This window comes from Prinia subflava, chromosome 4, assembly GCF_021018805.1.
Source record: "Prinia subflava isolate CZ2003 ecotype Zambia chromosome 4, Cam_Psub_1.2, whole genome shotgun sequence".
Taxonomy (NCBI): domain Eukaryota; kingdom Metazoa; phylum Chordata; class Aves; order Passeriformes; family Cisticolidae; genus Prinia; species Prinia subflava.
The window spans coordinates 64,987,072-65,010,448 of NC_086250.1; the positions used below are offsets into that span (position 1 = coordinate 64,987,072).

The 23,377-nt window shown below is 36.4% G+C and overlaps 1 protein-coding gene across 1 annotated transcript in view; it reads right to left on the minus strand.

Annotated features, from left to right (window-relative positions):
• Window positions 1-23,377, minus strand: part of SEMA3E (semaphorin 3E) — a 132,878-nt gene that overhangs the window by 14,242 nt on the left and 95,259 nt on the right. Inside the window, exons 5-14 of the mRNA XM_063396990.1 lie at window positions 23,090-23,183; window positions 17,664-17,783; window positions 16,633-16,775; window positions 14,795-14,909; window positions 14,389-14,458; window positions 12,923-13,067; window positions 8,191-8,413; window positions 5,441-5,532; window positions 4,240-4,281; window positions 852-1,018 (exon numbers count right to left, since the gene is read on the minus strand). Of these exons, the coding sequence (XP_063253060.1) occupies window positions 852-1,018; window positions 4,240-4,281; window positions 5,441-5,532; window positions 8,191-8,413; window positions 12,923-13,067; window positions 14,389-14,458; window positions 14,795-14,909; window positions 16,633-16,775; window positions 17,664-17,783; window positions 23,090-23,183 (1,211 nt within the window). The remainder of the gene's footprint in view (window positions 1-851; window positions 1,019-4,239; window positions 4,282-5,440; window positions 5,533-8,190; window positions 8,414-12,922; window positions 13,068-14,388; window positions 14,459-14,794; window positions 14,910-16,632; window positions 16,776-17,663; window positions 17,784-23,089; window positions 23,184-23,377) is intronic.

Sequence of the window (23,377 nt, forward strand, 5' to 3'; positions counted from 1 at the left end):
TCATTCTTATAGTCCTTGTAGGTCTAATATAAATAAGCATATATCTTTAAGATCAGTAATTGCAAAAAAAAAAGCCACAGAAATTATTTAATTATGCAATACTAACATTTTGCTGATGGCAAAGCTGACTAATTTTTGTGAAAGTATCTGGATTAAAACATGCATGTTCTAGATACTTGATCTGTGTAGTTGAATGGAAGAATCTTTGTTTGAGATGAAAGGTAGTACAACAGGTCCCAGGGAAATCACTGAATGGAAGAATGAAGGTCAAGAACCATGAATAAGTGAAGGGTGATACAGAGAAAGAGTCTCTGCAAGGAAGAATTAAAGCACCCAAATCAAGTTTATGCTTTGAACTGACCTCTAGAGTAACTTGCCTTTCAACCCACAGCAGAAAACCTAAACCAAACCTTAGCTTTTGCAGTAACTCTGGTTTGATTTTGGCTGGTGAAGGTATATGACGATTACAAAGATTCTTCTTTGCTTGATTTTAGAAATTCTGTTGAATATGTTATTGCAGTGTGATACATTTGCTATATAATACTACCAAACTAGGTCTCTGATCTTGCAAAGACTCAAAAAGATGTTTAAGGGAATTAAGTTTTACAGTGTAATGCAAATAATTATGAAGTGACTTCATTTTAGTCATAAAACTACTTCTGGTACTGCGGTTTATGCCATCCTGTGAGTTTGGCTCCTTGCGATCCCCTAAGGTTATCCTGAGAAATTAGCAGCTGACATCTCACAGTTTGGTCGTGTTGGAGGGGTGATAGGGAATATTCTGCGTTGCAGTAGGAGCTGTTGACGTGGATGTTGTGCTAAGAGCTATCAGAAGGAGCAGGAGCGCTCACCTCTTAGCCTGCAGCCCCGTGGGGTAGTAGCGGGAGCAGGAGATGCCGTCCCAGGCGCAGTAGGGATCCCGCGCCAGGCAGCAGTCCGCGCACGCCGTGCCGTACATGTCGCACTGGTGGAACTTCACCTGCGCTATCACGGACTCGGATCCCACGTAGAGCTGTTGCTGCAGAAAATAACACCAGAAAGGATTGCTGCAATGTCCACTAAAACTTCTCTTCCCAATGCAGTTCTTGAAACTGTCAGATTAATCTTTGCTGGCTGGTTGTGCATCCAGCCTGCGACCTGAGGGAGGCAGAGTGACTCTGTAGGAAAATATCTGATTACAGAGCAAACTCTCCTGCTGAGGACAGAGAAACAGGAAGAAGGTAAAATGAACAAGTTTATTTTGGCATTTCTTCATTTCTGAAGTTTCAGCTTTGTGTTTGAATAGGCAAGGGTTTACATTTCTTTTTCTTCATCAAGATATTTTCCAATGCCTCCCTCTTTACACTTGTCTGTCACCTAACTGATCCACAAAAAAATCCCAACTTGACATGAAAGACTTTAAAACAGAAAAATTCAAATTTGCAAGGGTTATAAGCAAACTCAATTTTAAAATGGGAGTTTTCCAGTAAATTTAATTCTTGATATGTCTACTTAGAATATGGTCACATATTTACATGCACAGAAGTGCTATGATTTGTATAATGCCTCAGTGCACAGGAGATAGATGATAGAGAGATAGAGAGATAGATAAATAGAGAGATAGATAGATAGAGAGGTAGAGATAGAGAGACAGACAGACAGACAGACAGATAGATAGATAGATAGATGGATATTTAATTGTTTTCCTGTTGCTGTGCAGTCATTCCTTACAAATTACTTGGTCACTATCTACTTCTTTGGAATTTATTTGCAGGGCTTGAGTGGGGGTTCTTTCAGCATTAGCACTGATTGTTTGAATCTCTTGAGTTCACATAGATGTCCTTTTCAAATCAAATGACAGATAATCAATTTAATTCTTCAGATGGTAGTACAATAAATTCAGAAGGGAATAGCTTGAATTGAAAGAAATTTGAGAAAAAGTCTTGTTGCTGATGAATGTAAATTTTCTGAACACAAAAATATGCATTGTGCACTGCAATAGAAACTGCTTATGCACAGCTTACTTCCAGAGTTTTACCAGTCAGAAAAAGGATTCCTCAGTTGTGCTCATCCTAATGCCCAAACTTAGTCCATAATAACTCTTCAACCAAGCTGTCAAAATCTGGTATTTTAAAATTACTTAAAACTGGAAAATACTGACAACTCATGTAGTCTATCACAAAATATAAATTTTAATTTAGATAATCTTGCTCCTTATTATGCTTCTTATATCTTTTTAGATCATAGAAATTTAACTTTCAGAGATGTCAGGGGAATAAACTAGGAGAGACTGGTGACATCAACACATGAAGAATTTTTTCTGGTGAGATAAACCAGGTGATAGTAGCAGGAACTCAATCTGCCAAGTGGAATGAAGAGAAAACCTAGGATACTTGTTTGATGGGAATTCTTTGTCTGCAAGTGCTGGAGTGTGATTGTCCCAGAAGACACAAACAACACTTTCAATGAGACATATGAGATGAGATTTTCTCTTTTATCTTTTAGCAGGGGTAAAAACTTTAGGTCTTGGTAAATCACAGGAGAGAAAAGAAACATCAGATATCTAGCCAACTGAACATCAAAGAACATTCTTTCCCAGTCTTTGCAGATAAAAAACTCAGCCCTGAAATGTGATATTTTATTGTACCATGACTTGGTGAAGACTGGTCAATGTTATAAGGATATGGAGACATAGGTAGCAAAGAGGTCTCCACAGGCTCAGTAACTTCAAGTTCAAAAGAGATCAGTAAAAATGCTTGAGGTACAAAACTTTTTCATGTGTGCTCAACTAAGTTATATTCCTGCTGATTTTAAAGACAAAATTACTTGGTGCCAACTCTGTCCGTAACACGTATTCCAACATTTAATTGTCCTTGATGTCAGAAAACTGTAGTTTATTTCAAGAAAAAGTTTATCTACATTCAACAAGCTGATCTTGGTTTTTTAATCTGATATTGCTTTGCCATCAATGTTTAAGAATCCTCATACATACAGTAGGAAGTCACTTCCCACAGTAAAATATTTATATGTAAAATATTTATATGTAAAATATTTATATGATTCTCCTGTCTTCTTTCAGTCTTCTCTTTGATCTCTTGAAAAATTAAAGCTACTTTTACTTCTCACAAGAAGTTCTGTCTTCAAATACTGGGTTGTTCTGGTGGCTTTTTTACGGTTCTTTTCAGATTTTCCAGATATGCCTTGAATTAGTAGAGTTAGCACACCTCTTGGGAGATAACTATTAAGGCAGTAATGCTACTTCAAATTTTACAATATTTCCTTTACTCTTCTAACACAACCCTTTAACCATGACATATCATTGAGACTTAAAAGAAAGGCAAACATCTGAAAAGACACCAAGTCTTTCTCTAAATAATCACTTAGGTGCAGTGTTAGAAATTGAATCTCCAGAGCTGCTTTCACAGTCTGTGGGAAAAGATTGAGGCCAAAATAATTCAAAATGCTTAGACCCAAATCCTCCTCTGAATTACTATCACAGGTTTTTGACTTTCTACATTACCTACAGGAAGAATGCAAGTTGATTTAACTCAAATAACCCTTTGGGGTGCAGTCACACCTCCTAATAATGCAGTTTTCATTCTTTGTTACTCGTGTTTCACTGTGCTTGTGTGCGCTGGATGTCTAACATCACTGTTGGACATGTTTAACATTAAGATATAACTATACTCGGATGTTTATAACGGCTCCATGCTGAGATGGTATGATGATATGATATGATATGGATGAGAATCTACCCACAAGAGTAATAAATTGGGTGTTTCTATCAGCAGAAACTTTCAGAAACTCAAAAAACTTCAGATCCAAACAGCTCAACAGGGCAAATGAATATGTGGGAGAGTCAGCAAAGTTCTTTTTGCACTGATATCCCCATGGGACTGAAATCTGTCTGCATTGATCAACAAAGAACTTTTCTGTGAATTGCCATATCCACCAAGCTAATCCAAACTGTGATTAGTACAACAGTAACTCATGAAACGGATTGGGTTTTACCTACTTTGATATGCATGGTATTGTGAATTAAGGATATTTAACTCTAGAACTGAAAAACATAAATACATTATAAAGGAACAGAACGCGTAACCATAAGTTTGTTTTGCAGAATGATTACATGTATCCAACCAGATCTCATTATAGATGATGTACATCTGCCTATATATTCATGCATCTAGCTCTGTGCAGTTTACAGCTTCATTACATTTCAGTCACAATCATCATGTTTCAGACTCATACAATACTTACCCTTTTTGAAGAGATTTCCATAGAAATAATTGGAACTGGCATCTAAAAAAATAGGAAATATTCCTTTGCTTAGAAAAAATAACATGTTTTTGATATGAAAATAAATCAAGTAAAATAGTATTATTTACTTATTACATTCAGCTTTGCTAGATACTTTGACTTTCTTTAAGAAAGATGTGAGGAAACTATGACTTTCAGAAGTATTGCTTTAAAACAGTTTATTTGGAAACAAGCAGCCAACACTTAATTCAGGATTATCAGAGTTAGAGGAACACTACAATTTCCCTGTCAAACATGACATTAGCTCTTGCCACCACTGAATGTCTTTTGTCTTGCTTGAGAGTGATAAGTGGAGTGTTCTTTATAACAAAACATTCATTGAAGATAAGACAAAAATAGCAGGAATTCCTTCTTTTACCATTGTCCTCTCTGCTGTCTGCTCAGATTTCCTGAAGCAATACATAGCCCCTTTGTTCTATTGAAAACTCGCTTTATCAAGAGGGGCAAATTCTGTGATTTTCCCCCAGGCAAACAGTCAGCAGTTACACTGCCTAATTCAGATACCATTTTTAAATGTCTGACTTTTGATACTAGATTTTCCCTGTGGTTTGAAGCACATTAGCTTCTTGCTTTATGTGGCTAACATGATGAGAATACTTACTAGGAGAATTGCATTATGTTAGCTTTGTCACATGCCAAGCACTGAGTTTCAGTCACAGTTATTCTTTGGGAGAATGGAGTTCTGCCTCACTAGGACCCATGTTTGCCCACTGGAGAGACAGACTGGTTAACTGATTCACTCTTTCTGTGTGGACTTTTTCTATCTGGATCTCATTTAAGTTTCTAAGATTGTAGTAGGCACATTTCTATGTGTGCAGTCATACATTTAATTACTTAATTGGTTGGATATGAGGGAAAATTAAACAAAATGCAATAAGTTTCTAATTAAAAGTTGCACTACAATGTCCAAGCACATAAATAGAAAGGCAGTAGTTGTGATTTGCTTCAACATGCTTTGGTACTTGGGACATTAGAAAACCTTCATTTGAATATGAAGGTTTCCTGTCATAAAATTGCCAGATAATTAGAAAATTCCTTGCACAAAAATATTACATATTTGACTATCCTCAGATTTTTTGACATTTTAATTTTGCAGAAAATTCAAGACTTATGTATATACTTCGTATACACCACAGTTCACCTTGAATACTTGCAGCTCTTCAAGAATCACTTCTTCCATTGATTCTGTTTCTTGATTGTAAATTGTTATGACTTTCAGCACAATACCATTATCTGGTCACAAATTTAAAACAAAACAAAAGTAAAGGTTATGATTGGTCGAAACATTTATATGGCCTTCAAATACCTGAAATGACTTCTTCAAACTGATAATGGATTGAAAATACAAATGTGAAATTTAGTTGCATTGTGCTGTCATTAATGAGGATTCTTCCTCTTAGAAAATGAAATATATGACAATATGTTCCTGGCAAATAAGTGTCAACTTAGACACTTGTAAGATATATAATTAATTGTATTTTTCAAATACTGGCTCATAACCCATTGTGAATAGCAAAAGGATCACAGAGGGCAACCATATTTCAGAAAAAAAAAAAATGGGAGTAGGTGGAAGCCCAGTGCATAGAGGCAAGCAAGGGTAAAGTAACTTTAATTATAGGATCTGGCTGTTTACACTAGATAGGAAACTACAAATATCCTTAATTGCTGACAGCAGCTCCATTCCCCCAGGCATAAGTACAAAAACCTTCAGGGGTTCATTGTGCACAATTCTTTCCCCTTTCTAAGGGAACACCGAACTGCTGTTGAGCTGAAGATGTTAGTCAAAGGGAGATGAATCAAATTATAAGATGCACATTCAAAAAGACTAAGGCACATTGGACTTAAATTTATCAGCTTCTCTGTCTCTGCAACTCTTGCAGGAAAGTAAAACACACAAATAACATCTGGTCTTCCACCACTTTGGTTTTGCCTTGCTGGCTATTTATAGAACAGCTTTGCTCTCCTTAATCTGAAATCTGTCATCGACAATGGCAAATATCACTTCCTTTCTTCTGTTACTTTGATTTACAGGGGACATATTAAGCAGGAAAGCACTGGGGAAAATGTTCAGCAAAAGATCAAAGGGTGAAACAAAAAGAGGAACCATTAAACTGGGGTCATACACCATTTTTCAAAGAGAATATGTAATCAAAGGCAATCATTTTGTAGTAGAACAGTGAAAAGAATTTGTATTCTGAGCTCTGATTTTCATAGGTAAGTCCTTAAAATCCTGCTGACAGACTTGTGAAAGCTCTGATGTTCTGACTTTGCCTTTGATGAACCTTTCTAACCTGCACTGCTACTCTAAGGAAACTTGCTCAGCTGCAAGATGCTGCTTACTTATGTTACACAGCAGGTGTTGGACTGGGATTAAAAAAAAATATATCAACCCTTTCTAACATTATATTTCCCAAAGAAGCAGTGAGTTTTCTGATGGGAGCTTTGCCAGAGTAGTGATTGCAGTTTCATTTCAGAGTTTCTAAACACCAAATTCTTTTGCTGGAATTTCATGTCACCTGAGATCAGACAGCTTGAGAACACTAGGCAGAGGTTGGGGGCCAATCCAGCACAGCTCTGAAGCACATGCTTAAACCACTTTGGATTCAACTTTGCTGAGAAAAATATTTGTGTACAGGGATATTTGATGCACTCTCAATTAGAAATGCAAGGAGAAAATACGAAGGATGTAGGACCCACTGTAAAATAGCTGTACAGAAATAAATGACATGATACAATGTTTTACAGACCTCCGTTAAGTCCATTACCAAGACCATACTGAGGCTGTTTAAACCTTAGAAAACAGCACTGATATAAATAGCACTTTGTTATTCTATGAACATGCTTTTTTTGAATGTTCTCAACACCGAAATGTACTTATCAGAGGAATTTCATTAGTAAAAAATAATTCACTGGAACTGCTTTCCTAGACAAAATGGTCAAAATGATTTGTGATACCACTTCTGTTGTTAAATTGATTAAATGTGAATGTAAGAATCCTTGGGTTTTTTCCAGACAGATTAGATGTGAGTTAAGTCTTGTGTAGTTCCAGCCTTTCCTCTTGTTTGCTTAAGTTTTTTTAGAATACTGTTAGGGTATTTATTTTTTCTCTGCTTTCTTAGACTTAGTGCAGGTATATGTTGTATTTTACCTTTATTCTGTTTGTTAGGAAGATGCTTAAAAATTCTTGTTAAAAAAACTCTCTATATTTTAATAAAATGGCACAGAAGAAAGACAAGAAAACTTGACAAGAAACTTCTAACAGTTTTGGGTTTTTTAAAATTAGGCATTTCCTCCTTCCTTCCTTGAGCTGTGTTGTAACCCAAATCTGGAAGCTGGCAAATTTTTTTAATGGTATCAGCTAGACTTGTCTCCAGAACTGGGGAAAAGAAACTGTGTAATAAGGCAAATATTTTGAACTGATATTTTCGGAAATCATATCACCTTTGTTTCTCTTAGGTCTCCAAGTCTCAGCTCAGGTACATGACAGTGTTCTGAAGTTTAAAAAATAAGGCAGGATGTTCTGAAAATTTTTTAATGTTCATTTTTGAAAATAAATATAAAAAAAAAGGAATCCTATACTTGTTTCTCTTGCTAGTCTTTAAATGTTTCCCTACCATTACTTTCCTATATTAAGTTAGCATCACAGTGAAGCAAATGTCTAGAATGACTGACATCCTCTGTAAGGTGAAGACTGACATGGGCATGAAAAGAAAAGTTGCTAAAAAGAAATGTTGTATTGATTTGCTTCATCTGGAGAAAAACAAAACCAAACACAAAACAAAAAAACCAAACAAACAACCCCCCCCAAAAAAGACCCCAAAAACCCCCACCCAAACAAAACATCTTATTAAATCATAAGTGTAAAAATTCTTTCTTGCTTTCTTTATTTACCTGTGCCAATGAACAAAACATCATATTGCCCATCTTCAGCTTCCACTCTGTCCACTGCTATTTGTTTAAGATTGTACTTTCCATCTGTTTTAACTAGTATTGGTCTCTTATGAACAGGCCTGATGGGCTGATACATCAGTGGATGACTCCTGGCAAAATGCACAGCTTCATCAGGGTAGTCTTTGGTGGTGGTGTACAGCCCACCGTTCACCTTGCTGGCACACTGCAAAAACACAGAACACACATTATCCTCAAGGTTTGCCCAAGAAATTGTCAGGAAAAGGTCTTGTTTTCGGGAATAAAGACAAATCTACAGAAAACCAAGCACAGAAGACCACAGCAGGAATTAGGACAGTCAACTCTGTACTTTATGCATATGTGGATTATTAAACATGAGACGAAAGGAAATGCTGAACAGTGCCTTGGCATTGTCATGTTTAGAAACAAGGAGTTCACCCCTCTTTGGCATGCTGAGACAGAATAAAGAGTAACACTTTTAGATTTTAACAAAAGCCATATTGCTTATGTCTTCCCCAAATTCATATTGAAGATGCAACCAAAATGGCCGTGGACAGAGTAAAAAAGGGTTTTTCTATCCCAGTAGAGAAACAGCCATGCAAAATCAGCAGAACACTAATGCTTGAAATCAACCTCTAGACCTAATATTTTTTGACTGCAAAATGTATTACCATAAGAAACTAAACATACTTTAAAATAATGCCATCAGCAACAGTAATTCTTGATTTCAGGCATTCTAACAGTATTATGTTTGATTCTAATGCCTGACTCTCGATGACGGTATTATGTATCACAGTTTAGCTTCAAATACCAATGTTTGCACTGATCAATCCACCAGTTTGCAAAGCAAATAAACTTTATGTCAATGACTGATTAAAAGAGGCTTACTCCTTCAGTCAAATGTGCAATTAGAGATAATTTAATGCGTTAAAGAGAGAAGTTAATTTTAGGATGCTTTGTGAACGAGATAGTGTTTCCTAACTGAACATAGATCCTACATTTCCAATTTGCTTCATGATGTCTAATTGAAACCATTTATGATCGAGCTGGAAATATCTCAGTAACCATTGACTTTCTCCAAATAGTCATACAACAATGCGGTTTTAAGAAGCATTTCAAGCAAAGCCACAGTAGCAGCCTTTTTCGATTTACATTGGATTTTTCAATGATTAAAATGAAATAAAATACTCCTTATGTTTACTGGAAACAGTAATTTTAAACTTGTGGTTAGCTGTAATCGACAATAAAAAACTCCTGCACTTGTCAAGCAGGGCAATATTTGTTTCCACTTCTTGGGTTTGGCTACAGGAATGTATTTGTTCAGTGTTGACTTAAAAGTAATTGTCTAATCAACCTAGTGATGGAATTTTACCAGCTGCTTGCAATAAAGAGACAGAGCTGGAGCACAAAGACAGGCTAAGCCTGTGCTTCCCATGCACTGCACAGCATTTCAAGTGAATAGGCATTGCCAGGTTCCCTTTGCAAAGTTCTAGTTCTGGAGAGATTTAATAAAAAATAATCATTCACAGGCTTTTCATTGTAATTAAATAAAATCAAGTAGTCTAAAAATGAAACAGTAGATGCAGTGGTCTCTGAAGTCTATCAACACCACTTTTGATGTAGCTGATGTCATCTCCAGAAGCAACATAGCCTAAATGAACTAAAAAAAAACCCCAGCAGAGATTATGGCAGAGGATTGCAGAGTCTGTCAGAACCTGTGTGACTCCTGACAGTGGCTTTCTGTTTATTTAGCTTTAAGCTCTACTCTCATTCCTCACAGACTTATTCTTTACTCATTCAGTACCTAAGGTCAATGAGTGCTGACTCACAGAGATGCCCATTAATAGGTTATTTTTCCCTCTTGTCACTGTCACTCCTGTAATAGGAAAGGTAGTGGGATTTAGTTTACCAACATGCTGCACATTGTTTGGAGTGTGAAGCTTAACCCTTGGCTACAGCCTGCTACCCACTTTCTCTTCATGCTACTGGATAAACATTGAAAAGACCTCTAAACTGTGCCCTAAATGAGTAGCTAAAAATGAATCAATTAATGCTCTCTTAGCTGGCAGAGCTGTCTACTTCAGCCTCTGATGTGCTCTGCAACATGTAAGGAAAACCAAAATTAAATCTATTAGCACCCAGGAGAGACCTGATCCTCAGCTAATATTTCCCGGATATTGGGAAATTACTTGCACTCTTCTGCTTCTTTTTCAATTCCTGTGCCTTGCTTTTTGAGGAAGTGACTCTGTAGTCTGACCCAAAGATGGCCAAGGAAGAGGAGCATGGAAAGCAAGTGGAACTTGGGGCAGCCTTCCTATAAATCATTATCAAACTTGCTGAAGTGCTGGCTCTGTGTTCTCTTCTTCTTGCCTAAAAGGCACCATTTAATCTTCAGTGCTAGGAGATAGCAATGTAATAACTGCAGTCATTAATACTGAATTCATGCCTGTGATTAATGCTAGTCCAAATATGTGAGGTGTTCTACTGCCTGGAAAAAAAAAGGAATACCACTTAAAGAACTTGGATCATATCATCTTTGAAAAATATACAGCTATTCTGCAATTCATCCATAATACAGTCTCATTAGGTGGTAAAACTGCAAAGCCCATACATTTGCTATACAAAATATCAAATAGGAAACCAACAATTCCTTTGAATTCAATGATTTCTCCTAAAATGTGATAATTTATTTACCTGGTTTTCTATCCTGACTCAGTACTAATGATTTCAATTGATGTCTACAGAGGTAGCTCATTGGCCAAGATGGTCAAATCATATTCATAATGTTTAAATCTCAGATAATCTCTTTTTTTGGAGTATTTGCTTCTAAATTTTGACTTATGTCTGTAACCCCAAGAGAAGTAGAGAAAAATATTAATTTTAAATGATTAATTTAAAATGAGAAAGGGCATGCATTTAAAATCATACTACAAGGAGAAAGGCATCACTGGAATGGAGTGGACAAGCTAATAGGCCTTTCTACCTCTCATTCAGGAGATTCAGTGATAAACGAAATGTATACAATGCTTATTTCTGGAAATGATTTTTTTAGTATAAAAGGGAATATTTATTCAGTTAGCAAAGGGAAAATAGCACTGAAAGGAATGTTCAGCAACTGTTTAAGATCACCTGTGAGATCAAGAGAGTGAGCCCCTGTCCTGAGAGGAGATTTAGAGGTGAAGTGTGAAAACTGGGGGGGATTTAGCCAACAGCTGTTAGAAATGTCTTTGCTCAGAGTTAGAAATCTGCCCAAAGCTGACATGACAAGGAGTAGACCTTCCTGAGTGTAACAAAAGCAGCTTTTCAACACCTGACAATTGCCATGGGTGGGTAGGTAGTTGTAATCCCAAAAGGTACAGGGCAAAATAGAAATTCTGGATGTTGTGCTTCCCTGGCATTGCCTGCCTTCTTCTGGAGGTTGTGCCTGCTCTGTGAGATGGTGACAGGCCCTGCAAAGCAAAGGGCACCTCTGACCTGCACCAACAGGTGCCCTCCTCACCTCTGGAGTGGGGATGTGAGTGCCTGAAACACCTAAAAAGACACTGAAACAGGAAAAGGGCTTGAGGTGAAGATTACTTGTGATGTCCTTGAGAAAACAACATAGGAATTCCTTGTAGAAGTTAATTACTTTTTTCTTAAGTCATGACTTCGGGATTTCTGGAGGAAATCCAAGTACCAGACAGGAACAACTCCGTACATGACAGCACCTCTATAGCTGCTGAATGCTTGCTACAGTAATTTCCATTTAATTTCATTTTCAAAATATGTCTTGTTTCTTTCCTTCAGTTAATAGCCACTGAAAAAAAAAGTTCATAAAGAAACCTGTATAAAAATTAACCAAGAAGTACAAGTGTTTTTCCTGAGTTTGGTTTTTTACAGTGTCCATTTAATATTTTTGTATTCTTTGTAAAGGGTACAGAACAAGAATGTTGATAAGCTCAGGAACCTGACTGAAGGGTAGAAAAATATCATTCTGTGATATCTGAAAGGAAATCAATGGACTGTGAGGGTTCTAGACCATTGCTTCCAGAAAAAAAAACAACTAATCTTGAGCAAAGGACTTTAAAAGATGGAGAATTTACTCCTTACCTTCAAATGCATTTATTCTGATTAGTTACTTTTATAAAAATATGTCTCATTTCTAACTTGCTCATTGATCTAAATTACAGAAGTATTTAAATTTGATCCTTTTGGAAAATGAGGTGGAAAAAAGGAACGAGAACTACCTGACATTGAAATAGAATTTGGGGGGTTTTTTTGCTTTTTATTTTTTTTTAAAACGCATTAAATGTCCTGGTTTCAGCACGCTGAAGAAAGAGAGAGATTCCTTCATAGGTAGTGAACTTAATGCTTAAACTGAATGCATCTGACTCACCTTCTGGTTCTGCCTCTTTCTATCCCTTTTGCCTGGGGTCCTAATTTTGGGACCTTAGGACCTTTCCACAATACTGATAAAATCATGTCCCAACAGGATTTTGAAAAATCTTATGTACTTAGTCCCATCATTTTCCTTTGAAAAATATATGGTTCTAGTACTTGATTAAACCTATTGCTGAGCCATTCCACACTTTTCCAGGAATAGCTGGAGTATGTAAATTTTCAAAGAGGTATATCCCGGACTGAGAAGTCAGGACGATTTACACATAGTAGCAATCTGTTTTTTCTTCCCAAAATCATTTACGTAGCAAAGCAGTGGAAAATGGACTGTACTTACTGAACCAGGTCTAGGATAAGGTACTTTTCTTTCATAGAGAGCCCAGTGGTATTCAGGTCCTTCCTTATGAGCATATGGTCCATTAAAAGCTGCTCGGACACTTGCCATGTGGTAAACACATATAGCATATCCTCTAAATATATTGCTATGAAGTAAAATTTAAAGACATTATTAAAGCAATATGTCACATTCTGTCCAGATAATACTGGCATTATTATGTAATTAAAAACAAATCACATTTCAACAGCATTCAGGGAGAAAACACTACTTATTCTTTCCTATATGCTTTTCTTCTAAGTACTGCATCCAATGTTCTTTAAAAGTCTTTAATGTCTTTATATTAATAACATTTCTCCAAGGAAGCTCTGTGTTGTTATGCCAAAATTTGATGCTGGTGTATACAAACTCTAAATTAGTTGTTTAGAAACATAGAGAAAGCAAAACAGACTAAACTCAGGTCCTGCATGTCTTTGATTAGTGATTTAAACAGCTGACCTTCTTTCTTCTTTAACATTTTTCCTACTGTTTTTTGCTTGGAAAGATGGGAACCAACCAATGCTGACTAAAATAAACAGTCCTAAAATGAGTCCTGTTTGTATTGAGTGGGAATGCTTGTTGGTATTATTAGTTAGATCACTTTATGTAGAACAATCCAGATAAAAGTTTCTATTTATTTTTAAATTTTACTTTTAATTTTTATTTTGTTCTAGAAGAACAATTATTTTTCGGGTTTTTTTGTTTGTTTGTTTGTTTTAAAGAAGCATTGGTATTCTCTACAAAAAAATTGTTTCTGAAGACTGCAGAAGGTGATTCAGAAAATTTAAATTTGGTGTCCAACTTTATTGGCATCAAGAGGCAGTAGGAAATGCCAGATGTCTGCAAACCTAGAGGAGCAGATCCACCTTTTGTCATTAAAAAAAAAAAAAATCAGGAGAAAGTGACAAAAGCCTACATGATGCTCTTTTCTACCAGTGACACCTTAAACTAACAGTCAGATTTCCAAGATGGGAATAGTGTGCTTGCACCTCAGCTAGGCTGTAGTAGAAAAGGAAAGGAGGCCACCAGTAAAACTGCAGCTGTTGATTTAGGCTTCACTAAGAAATTAGTAGGAATTTAGGCTGCTATATACTTAACCTTGAATTAGAGTGGAGCTCTTAAAGGAAGACAGGTGGCTCTAAGATGCTGTTTCTATGAGCGTGCAGAAGTGCATATACTCTGACATAGGAAATTGTCAAGCTGAGAAATAATTAATTTGCCATTGAGATATACTGAATCACAGAATAAAAATTCAAGCCCCTGAGTGTTATAGAGAAGTTTTTGCCTTAACAAGGAAGCCCGCTGTGAATAAAACTGAGATTAAACTGTTTACTATATATTTGCTAAGGGATATGTATCACCCAGCTTCTCTCTTTTTAATAGACTGTTCAAACATTCCTCTATGGCTATTATTTCTTCTAGTTGTTTACCTTGTTGTGTTGAAGAGGCCAAATATCACTGGATTTTTGTTATCACGAGTTTGCAGCAAAAACACATCCTCTGTAAAGTTAAATGCAATGTTATTGTTAAAAACCTACTTTTCTCAGCCTGCCAAAAAAGAAATCATTGATTCTTAAATGCATAATCCTATTTTACTCACTTATTCCGTTAAATCTTATGCAGATTTTAAAAACAATCTTTCAAAACAATGCAGTACATAAAGGAGTAATTGGTGATAGTGAACTCCATATGTGTAGAACTTCATATATGTTGGAAACAAGTCTAACCACCATTCCTTGATAATGAATACAAGTGCAATATTTGACAGTAATATGTGTTATCATGAAGTTATGTTTTTTCCATGGTTTCAAGTTTGTTGCTGTCTAGGATATTTACCTAATTCATCAAAATGTGTATCGATTCCATTCCTCCCAGGCACAGAACAAACTAGTCTGGTTTTTAGGAAAGTGGTCCATTTATTGACGAGCACTCGCTGGCCTCCCATGTCATTCTGTGTAGAGAGAAACAAATGCCACTGGTAATAGGAATGAGTAAGTCTAGAAGCACAAACATCTCTGATGAATTAGCTGCTCGTTATATCTTCTAATGTCAAAAGCATCCATTTACAAACCACATGTCTCTTACTAGAATTATTTCTCTGGAGTCAGTTTTCAAGTAGGATTGCACTGATCAAGTCCAGGTCTCATTAAGATATGTGGTTTCATAAGAATTTTTTAATTCTGTACCACATCCCTGGATAGTTTTAGCTATACAGCTGTTGAAAGCTTTTTTTTTTTTTTTATTGCTCATTTTTGCAAACTAGATATACTGTGTACATTACTGAAGTTTAGCTTTGTTTTAAGAGCTCAGTGTGGGGTTAGCTCAGTGTATCTGGAAACTGAAGCCCTGAGTCTATCTATAGACCTGGTGCAGCTGGGACAATTATTTACATGATTTTCTAACCATTTCAACAACTTTAAATAACACCTGCCTTGCTGTGGCTATCTCACCTGTTTATTGCTCTTGCAACAGTTGGGACTTTCAAGAAAAGGGAGCATTTAGTACTACTTGATTTAGGTAGCATCCTCAATCTGTGGCCTTATATTCAAGACCTGTGTAACTGGCTGTTGAAAGCTCTGCAAAACTCCTCTCACAGAGATCTGTTTTCTTCATAAAAGTGTATATATGCAGAGTAGATGGCTCTGTGTTACAGAAACCTGCTACAGCTCAGATGAAGATGTAAAACCGGGGGGAAGACAGGCAGTTCTTGAATCACCAGCTAGCTATTTTTTGTATTCACTAATTATGAGTTATAAAATATAGACGTGAGGTTATTGACCAGATAAGTTTTGGAGAAGTGGAAGTGAAAGTTCAGTGGGATTTTGGTTTAACCCATGGCTAGAGATAAGACTTCCAGGTGGATATATTGCAGAGTAGAGGAAACTATTAAAATACTCTATCTAAGCATATATTTAGAACATAAGCCAAAGAATTCCAGCTTGGATCTTGATGCACGTTGGAATCCAGAAATCCAAGTAGCTTTGTGAACGTTAATGTCTGAGGCTGCAATTCGATGCTTTGCATACATCAGAGGTTTTTAAATTATACATGAGTACCTAAGAAAGTTTAAGGGGTAGTATGATGGTGACTTATTGAGGTGATTATTCTGTCACCACTTAATTGAGGTGACAGAAAATAATTGAGCTCTTTGCTCAATAGTTTTAGGACTCCCCTAAACTGTATCCCCTACAGTAAGGAGGGGGAATACAAACTTTTTTTGAAACAAAATCAGGTGTTAAGAAAGAACCTTCTCTTTTTTTCCTTTAATATCAAGCCAATGTAGTCCCAGTGGGAAAACGGGAGAGCTCTTCTCATCAGCCTTTCAGTAGTTGGTTATTAGAAGAGGAAGGCACCCAAAATTCATCAGTGTTTACAGAGAACCAATATGGGCAGCTGTGAGATCATATGTTAACAGTGCTCCTCTCCAGAAACTGCCCAAGACCTTATTCCTGTGTGTGGGGCTAGGGAGCCAAAAAGAGATGGGATCAAAACACCAGGAGGATGGCCTGAGTGGGAAATGGATAATCAAACAGAGCAGTGCAGGGAAGAAAAGTCTTTCCTCATGATCTTTCTGCTCCTTCTGGTAAAACTTTAGTCTGTTTGTGATAGCATTTGCTGGACAATTCATCATTTGTTCTAGTTTCTTATCTACAGAATCAGGGAAAGGATCTTACCGCACATACACGTCCCACTCTGGAATATATGGCATGAGTGCTTGTCTCAGCTTCCAAAGCCTTTTCAGTAAAGAAGAAATATACTTTGTTATCATCGTGGTCTTCATTGTCAGGAATCATGTATGAGCCAACGAATTTTGGTTCTTTAAAAAAAACAAAAAGGAATTGAGTCCAGTTATTAAAATATTGCTTTATTTTTTCAAGCCTTAAAACCAGCCGATAGGAAAAAAGAAAAACAACAAACAAACAAACGACCTAAAAACTAGAGCTAAAGATTCTGTCAGTCAGAAAGCTATCTAAGGGCAATTGAGTGATAGAAATAGTAAAAAAAAATGGTTTTTTGGTGGTTATCTATAGAACATGTGGAATAGATTAATGTTGAAGTATTTTTAAACCTCCAATTGACAAATTAATATTCCTTTAGATTTTTGCAAAATACAGTTTTCCAGTCCCATTCTCTGTGCTTTACATATTTTGATTTTAATTAGGCCAAAACACGACACTAATATTTGCACAGCAACCTCTGATCCCATGCAATCCAGAAATTGTCTGGTCATCTGAAATCCCTCTGGTTTTAGCTCCTTGGGAAGGCTGACCAGAAACAGAGACTGGACAGAGCTAGAGAATAAAGCAGATATTTACTGAAAGTTCTTTAGGGTAACCTTGGGCAGGACAAGAGCCTGACCAGGGCTACATCCAAGTTGGACTGAAAATGGTCACAAAAAAATGGATGACCAGTCACAAGGTCTAACACTTTCATAAGTTTTGGTCCATTTGCATATTGGGGTTTAATTGTCCAGTCGCAGTTTCAGGTTGTGAGGTCCCATCCTTCTTCCCTCCAGCCCACCCTTGTTTGTGCTTTTGGGCCTGAAAGCTGTCCTTGGTCTTCAGCAGGAAAAGGATTTGTTTTATCTACCTGCTCTGTGAAGAGAGCTTAGTGGCACTCAAAATGAGGCTCAGAACTGCACCCCTGGGCAGCACAGAATGTGCAAACATGAAAGCTGAAGCTGAAGGCAGCAGTGCATGCCCACCTTTGAGCAGGCGCTCGTTGTCGGGCTCCGTGCGGAGGTGGGCCGCGCGGCTCGTGGAGCGGAACAGAGCAGCGTCTCTTCCCCAGTAGTCGCTGTAGAGACCAGTAAAAAGTTCACCACCTGTGGACCAGACACCAAAAAAACCCTAAAATGAAACAATTTGGTAATGCTCTACACATTCATTTAATTGCATGTGATGCGACCCACATTATAGTGTATGCTAGTTGTTAGGCTGAGGGGTTTTCCAGTCAGCGTACTGGAACTGTTCCACTTCACCTGGAATGGTGACAGTTTGGGAATAACTTGGTGGTTGAGGGGATTCTGTGTTCAGGGGACACAAAAAAGGGACTATTTTTCTCTGGTCCAGTAATAACTCATTTTCATAGCATTGAAATATTTACCAGTGTAAGGACAGAACCTGAGATTTCATCTATCCTCCACAACTGGTGATTAATTGTTCCCGAAAAATTTATGAAAAACAGAAGTTGGGTCTCATTTTCAAAGGGTTTAAATGGTATTCACAAACTAGGCAATCATCAGAAAATTTAGAAATAATACACTGAATAACATAGACGGTTGAAAAATCAATATGTATATTGACATTTTATATCAATATAATAAATTCAAAAATCAAGCCTATCTCTGACCCATGTAGAGGGCAATTACTGTCACTAGGTGGCATCCTTATGCTAGAAAATAACACAAAAGGAATTTAACTGCACAAGGAGAGGGAAATAAATTATTTCCAGTTGAAGGCTAATCTGAGTGGAGGCTTTGGTGACACAGCTTCCTGCTCTCTAATCAAAATAAACATGCCTGATACATCCAAATAATGTTTGCTGGCATTTATAAAAGATTATAGCAGAAAGTAAGAATTTTATTTGCAGGTCTCCCTCAAAGTGTGAATTTTGTTTCTTTCAAGAGAGACATTTTTACACTGAGCTGTTACTAAACTAAATGTAAGTATCATGTGTGAAGAGACAAGTCACTTCACCTAAGAACAACAATGGGACAGTACTGACAAATGTGACTGTTGAATACCTCAGCATGAAAACATTCAACATAATTCCAATATATTTTGTACTTTTGAAACTAAGATAATCTTCTCTTGTCCTTTTAATTGTCTTTTGTACAAAATGTAAGTCACAAATTTTGAACACTGCTAGGTTTTTACAGCTGCTGACCAATTCCAGATTTAGAGATAACGTGAGATTGAGGCTTGAAGAATTCTGGAAAGATTTTTACTTTTTTCTTCTTCTTGAAAAACTACTGTCACATATCAATTTAATCATGTCTTGTTGCAGAGTTTCATACTGCTGCACATCACACTGATTAATCTCTACCTTCCAGTGAAAATCAGCTGAGTAACTCCAGAGATCTTCACTACTTCTCCCCTCCTCCAGTCTAACCTCAGCTTCACATTAAATTGCCAAAATTTAAATTTTGATAATCAGGTTAACAGCCTGGTTAATCATGTTCTAAAAGGAATAAAAAGTTTTTTCTTTCCTTATTTAAGCAAACAAAAAACTCCCCAGGACTTCAAAGACCAGTTTTAGCCAAAGTGATACACACATACTTTTTAGCTAGCAATTTCTCATTTTATTAGCTAACACCTTTTCAATCTAACAAATACATCAAAATTCCTAGGTGACAACCCCAAAGCAAAACAGATTGAAGCATTTAAATCAAATTACTCATACAAAAGTTTTCTATAAATAGGCTGCTATCACCTTAAAAGTGGCCTGTTTTGTGTACCTGCATCAAATTGGAAGGTAATGCAAACACAAACTATTATTCATCAGTAGCCTTTTTTGCGTGAAATTGAAAATTTATTTTATAAATATAGCATTAGAACATAATGAGTAGGACATAAACTGTACTTTTCATGCATTCTTTTGATTGTCAGTCAGTTATTAATCATATAACTAAAATCAGAAGACTAATTCACATCTTAGAAAATGATACTTTTGCAGTATAAAAACAGCAAATTGAAAAAAACCTCTATTGTTTAACTGGTAAATTAATACCTCTGAATATTTGTATTTTCTGTCTTCACTCAAACATTTTGGTTTTTGTTCTGAGACAAAATATATTTTTGTCTAGACTAAAAGAAAGGACACAAATACTTAAATTTTAAAACAGTAAAAGCAGAAAATACTTTTGGAATGGATCCCCTAGATATTAACCTTTTAAGATGTAATTTAGGTTTTTCACCACTTGCTTCTGATATATTGCAGGTAAGAATATGTGGACATAAACTAATTTCTCAGCTAGTGTGGTCTAAGTTAATCAGTGTGCAAGATCTGGTATCAAAAATAGTTTTGGCTATTGAAAGCAGATGGGAGAGTTCATTGGGAATAAATTCCAAAAGTTTTATATGCCGTTGAGCTAAACATAAACATTTTATTCAGCTTGTCTGCCATCCAACTTCCTTTCTGTTTCCTGATGCTGGCAATAAATTAATTGTCTGTTCATATACTGAGGAATTCATCACAAGCTACTTAACTAGTGGGTCAGATAACCTACAATAATGCTTACAATAGCACAGATATTTCATTTTAAAGCCAAGTCATGAACTGTAGTTTTCTTGGAGTGGGTATTTTAATTCTTCTGTCAAAATACATAGAGATGCGGAACGAGGGATTATCTTTCTTCCTGAATTAATCTGGAATAAAGCTAAATCTGGTCCTAATTGGTTATGGTGCAAATGATCTTTCAAGATCAATATTTTAAAAGCTTTTAAAACCTTATGAGAAGTACGTAAGGTTTTCTTGCTAGCCTAATCCTCACTGTTGGTCAATGGCCATGCTGGTGTAGGTGCTAATGCAGGTGCAGGTGTTAGTGTGAGGGACAGAGGTGGGAGCAGGCTTTGGACACTTTCCTTAGGAGAAAGAAGGTACTGGGGTGTGCTTTGCTAACAGGTTTGCATAAAACCTTTTGAAGGACATGCACTTTGGCTGCACCTCCATCAGAGAGTGCAGACAACCCTGGGATGCAGCCTCCAAGATCATGCTCACTTCATACCAGGATTAGATTTCACTTTCTAAGAAAATTGAAGTGCATGAAGAAGAATTAAACCTGCAAGCATTGGAGGAGGGACTGGAAGAGCAGTCCTGGAGGGTGCATGGTGTAGTTTGCATCTCCTGTCATGGGATAATGTCCGTCATGAGCTGAAGTCAGTGCTTGTCTGAATGAAGGAACATCCCTTCCTTCTCAATGCTTTTTAGCATTAGAAGTCTGTCTTGTTCTCAAATGTCAATTAAATGATTATTATTCACTGCGTTTTCATCTAGGTCTACCAACCTTTTCAATAGGCTCCCTGCAGAGATAAGGGACATGCATCCTGGAGTCTAAGGTGCAGCATTTTATTCTGTGAACTGTGTGTCTGGGTAGTAGAAGTTGGTAGAATAGAATAAATAGAAATTCAAATGTCCTTAATATATTCTTCCTAAATAGTTTAAACTATTAGTTTTAGTTAAAAATAGTTGAAAATAGTTAACTCCAACAGTTAAAAATATGAAAATAAATAAATAAAATAATAAAATCTTGGAAGGCTTTTCTTATGCTTTTAAAATATCATTGCATGGTAACTTGAAGTTATAGAATTTCCTAATAGATGGCTAGTAAAACAGCCTCTAAATACTTTGCTAGTTTTCATGAAGAGATGAAAGTTAGTCTGTTTGTATCAGTGATCTGATAAAAATATTATTTTCTCCTGTTAATCTTGCTAAATTACAGAATTTTTAGTTTTGTCAGATAGATTTTATAACTGTTTGTCAATGGACCACCAAGACTTTTATCAGCCTTTATCAGGGAAGGGATTATTTAATTATTTTCTCCTTCACATAAAAATATGAGGATCCACAGGACCTCCAATAATTCAGGCAAACTCTTAAAGCTCAGTGGGACAATCTGGCTTCCATTTAAGCAAATAAAATTCACATTGATCTCACAGTAGGAACATGATCAGGTTCATTTATTTACTTAGTTCTATCTGAGGAAAGCTTGAGAAGGACTTCAAGATCAGACCATGAAGTTTTGGGCCTAGAGTAATTCCATGAGTCTTTGTTCCCAGGCTAAGCTGAGACTGGAATCTGTCAAAAACTTTAGAAACAATGTAGAAATAGGAGTGGGATAAAAGTGTGACAATCTGTGCTTCGTGGGTTTTGGAGGGTCAGGCAAATTGCAATATATTTTTCTGATTCTTCTATTACTTCTTAACCCACTAACTCTTAAGAATTAGAGCTCTAATTTACTTTTTCTTTAATGAAAATTAAGAATATTTTGGTGAATTTCTGCAATGTAAAAGATTTGTCATTATTTGCAGAAGATCCATCTTTTAATAATTTGTTAATGTAATGGAACTAATAAGCCTAGCATGTAAAAATACAACTGTCACTCATGAGCAATACTTCATCATCACCATGGATGAGCCATCCTATTGTAGTCAATCATCAGAGAATTTTGTTGTCTGATCTTAAGATGCAGAGACAAATGTAAATATCAAAAGGGCCCTAAAATCCTCTTTTTTATCTGTGAAAAATAGAAAATTTATCTAATCTTTAGCTTCCTTTTTTAGTTCTTTCTTTTAATCTATATCCCTTTTGAACACTCCGTTTTTGTTTATGTTTTCTAAACCTGGAAACTGTGCTAGTCCCTAACTCCATCTAGCTTTTACTGTTTACCTGCTGTTGCATGTTGTTTTTAATCAATGTACATTTAGTCAATAGTGCCAAGACTGTCTTTGCTTCATCTCACAAGATGTTTTAAGGAAACCTTTTTGAGGAAAGCCCAAATGGTTTGCTATATCACAAAGATCCCAGTCCTACAGTGATACACTTCCCAGCAAGGCACAGAGGAGCACTACCTCAGCACAGCTCCCTGGCATGGCAGGACTTAGACTGAATTCAATTTTTATATCTTTTGAGTATAAGATCAATTCTTCTAATACAGAATCACCATCACTTGTTAGAAGGCAGCATTGAAATTAAAAAAAAAATCACCTCAAAAATGGTAATTTGATATAATCAATAAACCTTGATATAAAAACTGTTAAATTCCCATTTTTACAGGGTGCTTGTTGCTCAGATTCACCTCAGTAGATGAAAACAAAAGTGATGTAAATGAATAAACCAGTCATGCTTCTTTGCTTTTAAGGAAAGCAGGAAATGATTCTTTCCATAATTACACAACAATCAATTACCTCCAGGATGGCACATGTCATTCAACATTTCACTTCAGTGAGACACCCTTGCTGTGGGTAATGCTGCCTGGAATGTGATATTAATGTGGGCAGCACCACGAGGATTAATCCTGACATGTGCAAGATTGCAGTGGAAGGCTGACAACACTTTGGTGTGCTGAAGAAAGAGACTCAGAATGACAGCTTGACAGGACTGTGAAGCTTGTGACATAAAGATCATTACCAATTAAGATGGAGGTGAAGGAAGAACTGGGGTCAAAAGGGCACCTGCCTCGTCCTCTCTCAAATTTGTGCGATTCCAGTTGAAACAGATGATCCTTAAAAGAAAAAAAAAAAAACAGAGAACACCATAAATCCTACAGGAAAGAAACACAGTCCTTAGAGACAAGCTCTAACTTTGTTGTACCTTTGTAGGGGATTGATTTCATTAGGGAGAAAACATGATTTTTGTTGCTCAGTGATGTACTAGTAAAAATTCTCTGTGTTTCTACAAATCACCTTCGTGTGTGTT